The 5,831-nt window shown below is 35.9% G+C and overlaps 1 protein-coding gene across 1 annotated transcript; it reads left to right on the top strand.

Annotated features, from left to right (window-relative positions):
• Positions 1 to 521: 521 nt before the first annotated feature.
• On the top strand, positions 522 to 3,687 carry LOC141612116 (uncharacterized). Its single transcript, XM_074430833.1, has 3 exons — positions 522 to 663; positions 2,177 to 2,373; positions 3,265 to 3,687. The coding sequence occupies exons 2-3, from the start codon at positions 2,192 to 2,194 to the stop codon at positions 3,449 to 3,451; spliced, it is 369 nt and encodes a 122-aa protein (XP_074286934.1). The 5' UTR covers positions 522 to 663; positions 2,177 to 2,191; the 3' UTR covers positions 3,452 to 3,687.
• The last annotated feature ends 2,144 nt before the right edge of the window (positions 3,688 to 5,831 follow it).

The raw sequence follows: 5,831 nt of genomic DNA on the forward strand, positions 1-5,831 counted from the left end.
ACGCAACAAATTCTAACATTCGCTACTATTAAGTTAATACGTCAATTAATTCAACTATCGAATAGAATGAACGATGCGCAAAAAAAAATTGAAAAATTAAGCAAATGATTAAGTTGTTTACATACCGTTGAATCGAGATCCGACATATTGTTAATTGTTGTTGTTGATTTTTGTTTTTTATTTAGTTGAATTTGAGAGAATTTTTTTTAGAGTGATAAAGTCAAAAGGACATTCATCGTCTTTTTTATGAAAAACGTCGTCGATATTTACTAAAACGTCGTCGATATAAATCAGCCCCCAAGAAAAATTAACTCAGTGGCATTTCCGTAATTTATGACGTCGGCTAGGGATAGAAGCACTCACAATGGGGTGTCACACCCCTATTCTCTTTTATAATAATAAGGATAGAAATGAGTATTTTGTGAGAAAAAATGGTATCCGTTTATACGTATAAACGGATAGTGTCCGTCTATAATGAGAATTTGTGTTGAGAAATAGGGAGAAAGAGCCAAGGTAGGTACGACATCAGCACATGCATGATGCAACCAAGCCCAAAGGTGAAGTTCATATAAACCCTACCCTCTCTCTCTCCTCCATTTCTTCTCTCTCTTCTCTCTCACACTCTTCTTCAACCCTTAACAAATCATCCGCCTTTTCACTCTGGTAAATTCCTCTTTTACTATCTTAATCTCCTACCCTTACATTTTTTCCTTCATTTTCTATCAATTTTGTGCCCTTTTCTTTTTCGCGTAAATCTAGTGTTTATCTTATGTATGTTGGTTTCGATTTTGCTTCATCAATGCTTTAATTTCTGGGTTTTCATGCGTTAGATGTATTCATTTTTATGGGTTTTTTTGGGTACTTGGTGGATCTTTAGATCATTGTTCTTCTGTGATGGTAATTTGTGAGATATGTGTAAATTGGTTCGTATTTATGAGCTATAAAATTGCTGGATTAATTTGAGTTGTTTGAAATGATCTAAATATGTTATACTGGGGATTTTGATACCTATTATATGCTTAGATTGCTAGATCTTGGTTGATGATTATAGTGTTGACCGTATGTGATGACTGTTTGGGATTTCTGTTGTTATTAGGTGTTTGATTTAGGTCTTTTTTGGAACAATTGGAGTGCTGTTTGTCAATTAGAAAGAGATAATAAGTGATTGAAGGAAATGGGTTTCAGATTTACAGTTGTGTTTTGGAACTGTTGTAGTGCTGTCTATCAGTATTTTGTCGGTGTGACGTCGATATAGTTTGGTGGAGTTATACAGGAGTGATGAATTGGGAATTTTGTTCTTTATTATAAGATCGGGTAGGTAATGCCGGATGCTTGGATAGCGTTTGGTTTTACTGGAGTTAAATCATGGTATATGAGATTGTGTTAACAGTATTTTTTGTGATGATGGTTCTTTTATGAGAGTTAACTGGAACCCTGATGTAGCATCTTGTAACTCTTTAAGAGATTTCTTTTTAGTAAATATTTTATGGGAATGGTTCTGAGGGCATAGTATACTTATTGGCTGTGGATGGGTTAGTTTCAGTGTAGAGTTTGAGAATAGCATGCATCGTGTCAACAGTGTGAGGTTTTCTTTTTGCTTAGAACTTTCATTTGTGGATTGCTTCATTGGATTTGCCAACTTTTGGGAATTTATTGTGGTGATTAGTTGACATTATATGATAGGCTGCTTTCATTGAAGTTTGTTTCCGGTGTAACCGGCTTATTAATTTTTTTTTTGGGAAATTATTTTATTTGTGTGAACACAAAAACTTACATAGTCACAGGCTCATGTCTACAGTTGCGTAGCTAGACAAATTGCAGTGTCAAGTGTATGGTCGTAGACAAAATCAAATTCAAAATATTCTAGCTAAGAACCTTCTATATGAAATAACAGGGTCTTATATGTCAATCAATGATATGTGAACATGTATTTGTAGTAGCTTTACGTTTTAAAATATTATAATGAAAGTTGTGAGGTCTTGAGACCTCATTTTACAGAAAGTGGCGACGCCACTGCATCTATATATTCTTTTACTATACGATTTGAATCTTTGAAATTTGAAAGTTCATTGTGCTGCTTCTATATATTGTGAAAGCCATTGTCAGTTTATGCAAGTCTCCTCGTAATCTCATATAGATGATGATTGTAATGCAATGCTTGACGTCTTTTTTGTAGTTTTGTTGATATTCCATGGCATCAATGCTGCGTCAGTTACAATCAAAGGCTTGTCAGGCTACACAGTTCCTGTCTAAACATGGGGAGGTCTATTATAAGCAAATGATGGAGCAAAACAAGCAATATGTCCAGGAGCCACCTACCGTTGAGACATGCAGTCGTTTGTCACAGCAACTGTTCTACACGCGCCTTGCCAGGTGGGTATTCTCAAATAATTTCCTTAGATGAATCAATATAATATATACAACATACATTGTTTACTTGATTCCTTCGGAGTGTTTCTTAATGGAATGCTGTTGGTTATAGTTCTGAGTTTATCTAGGATGACCCATTGACGCTATGACCTGTGCATCTTGAATTCGTGATGAGCCTAACCAGGATTAACAAATAGCTTTCTTTGTGACTTTGACCTTGGTAACATTGGTTTGTATATTTCGTTTTAGTTTGATATTTGGTAGGCTTTTGGTTAAACAGCTTCAATTCTAGTAGTCTAGGAGTCTGTGTTGAAACTGCATGTTGGTGTCACATAGGACTGAACCTTTTACATTGTTTCAGCCTTTCAGGCATTGACATGTTTATAGAATTGAACCGTTTGAGCCATGAGGGCCATGGTTTTTCAATTTGAATCAATCTACTTTGTTTCTCGCCTTGCTAGAGTAATAACGGGTAATGGCTATATGGTTTATATGAGCTTGACAGAATTTTTTGGCTCACAGACAAACAGGCTTGTTGGTTTATTACGGGTTAACAGTACAAGTCAAAGTAAATTTGTGAAAATACATTGTACATACCCGTTTCGTATGCAACTTGGTAGTCCCTTCTTGAGGGGGAGGGGTCAATCAAAAGAATAGTACAAGTTGGAACAACTTTGTAAGTTACTCCTGTCTTTGGCTGGAAAATAGAAAGGATCAAAATAAAGCAAAATTTGACTTCGCCGGACATTTCGATAAATCCTTTTCAGCCCATTGACAGCTCTACTTTTCACTTTCTTGCATTACAGACTAACACACCTTTGTATGTATCCTAAAAATCTGCCTTTCATGACTAAAATTGACATCTGATGCTTTATTAAATATGGGTTTCTGCAGTTTACCCAGTCGCCGGGAGGCATTGCTGAAAGAAGTGGAGCAACTGAAGCAGGTGTGGAAGAACAGAAAAGAGACGAAGGTCGAAGAAGTAGGAGTGGCCGCTTTGTTTGGATTGGAGTGCTTTGCATGGTTTTGTGCTGGTGAAATTGTAGGAAGAGGGTTTACAATCACTGGTTACAAGGTCTAATTTGGCATCCATGTCATATGACTGTTGTTCAGGCGAGTTCTGGCCATAACTTCCAAGTCTATTGAGAAGACATGAGGAATTTTTGTAATTTTTGACAATCAAAAGGGATGAAGTGTTGAATCTCTGTTACTCTGCCTTTAGGAAAATCATTGCATAAATTGAGAACATATAATACTGTGGTGTTGATTGCCATCTAACAATGAATGGGTTAATATCGAATAACTCGTTTCGTTCAATCTGTTTTGAATTTCGTCATTATTGATTTGTTGGCACCGGTCTTATGATGTGTCAATGTCACTGACCATAAGCTGAGCTATGTTTTGATTGTTTGACTCGTTTAACTGCCTCTTGGATGTTTCATGTTTATATTTTAATTTCTAACAGTATTCTGTGGGTTTATTCTCTCTTGACAAAATTTGATGAAAATAAATCAAATTGTGATTCTTATATGGTTTTATGGGGTTGATTAATTGTTATGTCGAGTATTTTGGGAGCAGTACCATCTCATGTCTCATTTTTATGTCCCATAATTAAGTCAAAAGGAGAGGTGGTGGAAGGCGAACACTAAGGTGTCTGTTGGGAATCCAATTTTTTCCCCATTTTTTCCCAGAATAAATTAATTGGCATTCCCATAATAAATTAATTGGCGTTGCATGACAAGGGAAATTAGATTACATTGAGTTTAGTAGGTGAGAATGTGGCTATTTGTTCTTAAATAAAATAATGTAATGCCATGTCAAAAAAATAAAATTAGTAGTTATTTGTCTTGTGTGTATGATGCTGTTCATAAATAGTATGGGCAGTATATTTTGGTATCGGTATTTTAACTACTCATGGATAGTATGCACTGTTTGTCTTGGTCACAGTATTAGTGTACAATAAAAAGCAAGCAAACTGCAATAAAGTATAATTTAATTATATAAATATACTGTATACTTTAAAAATAAATTGTCTATAAATAGATGTTTTGTGGCAGTCTTTATGCAGTTTAGTTTGAAAAGAATCATGCCTGCGTATTACTTTGCTAAGCCTTACACATGTGTTTTGGCAAACATGCCCTTTCATGAGCAAGGTGGTAACGCAGTATGTAAAAGTTTCAAAAGGGTTAAGACTGTTTTGGTTGGAATGAGGTATCCTGTATCTAAGGTTAAACCTGTTTTTGGGGTGTGGAAGGGTTTAGGAAAGCCATATTGGCGGAGTTTGGAACTCAGGAGTGGCATTGTCATTCTGCTTTCAAACTTGCGCATGTGTTTGCGCTTCAGGGCCGTTCTCGTGAGGACTGGTTATTGCAGGATGTGGCTGATGGTAGTACCCCTTATGGTTGGGTCAGAATTAGTGATGACACATATTACTTTACAAAACCTGTAGACTGGGTTCAGTTTCCATTTGCTATTAGGTTTGAGGCAGCAGTGGATGCTAATGCAGAAGCTAATGATGTTTATGGTGCAGTGGTTGCAGCTATTCGCTCTATTTATCCTTGACTTACTGCTGTGCTAATACACTTTTTAAAAGGGGTTATTAATTCTGGTGTCTTTGCTGTTGGTCTAGCAATGTGTCTTATGTATGTGGATGTAGCTACTTCCAACGTTGTTTAACTTTGTAAACTTCTGTCTGTGAAATTCTAATGTTGTATGTGGGTAACTAGAATGACATGAATGCCTGTTGGTATGATTAAGTAGTTTCTATGTATGTCTGTAGCATCTACCATTGTTGTTCTTCGTTATTGTATCTCTTTGTTTAGGCTTTGAAAGTGGCTATGCTAATGTCATGTATTTCAACTGGTTTGGTATATATGGCCGTTTTAGGGTTGTGTTTTAAGCTTTTAAGAAAGTAATTTGTTACTGTCGTTTCTAATTGCCTTTGACGCTTTTGGAGTTATTGATCTGTGCACAATGGTGCTTGTGTTGGTTGAAGACTGTTTGTTTGTTTAGTTAACAATTTTTATAGGATGCGTCGTCAATGAAAATGTGTTCTTGCATTGAAATTTGCAAAATTGCGATTCCAGAATATATTGAAATAACCGAGTAATAGGGAGCATCTCAATTCACAAGGATGAGACATTTGCAGATGTTTGTGGTAAATATGCAGGGTATCTGGGCTTCAGAGAGTGTTAATTTGAGTATTGGTCCCTTATGGATTAAGCACTGCGAACCACTTTGTTTATATTCCTAAGATCTATGAACCGTCGAAGGTGTTGACGATCTATTACTTATCAGGTGCCTAGGGTATAGATATAAGGTACCACTAATTTATTATTTAGAAAATTACAGTTTTCTACTAGTGTTTTTGGTTACTGCAAGATTAAACCATGCATGTTGTTAATTAAGTTTGTTTTATTACATATGTTTGCAGCCCGACTACAACACGTGCCCAACTTTAT

The sequence above is a fragment of the Silene latifolia genome, chromosome 11, assembly GCF_048544455.1.
Source record: "Silene latifolia isolate original U9 population chromosome 11, ASM4854445v1, whole genome shotgun sequence".
Taxonomy (NCBI): Eukaryota; Viridiplantae; Streptophyta; class Magnoliopsida; order Caryophyllales; family Caryophyllaceae; genus Silene; species Silene latifolia.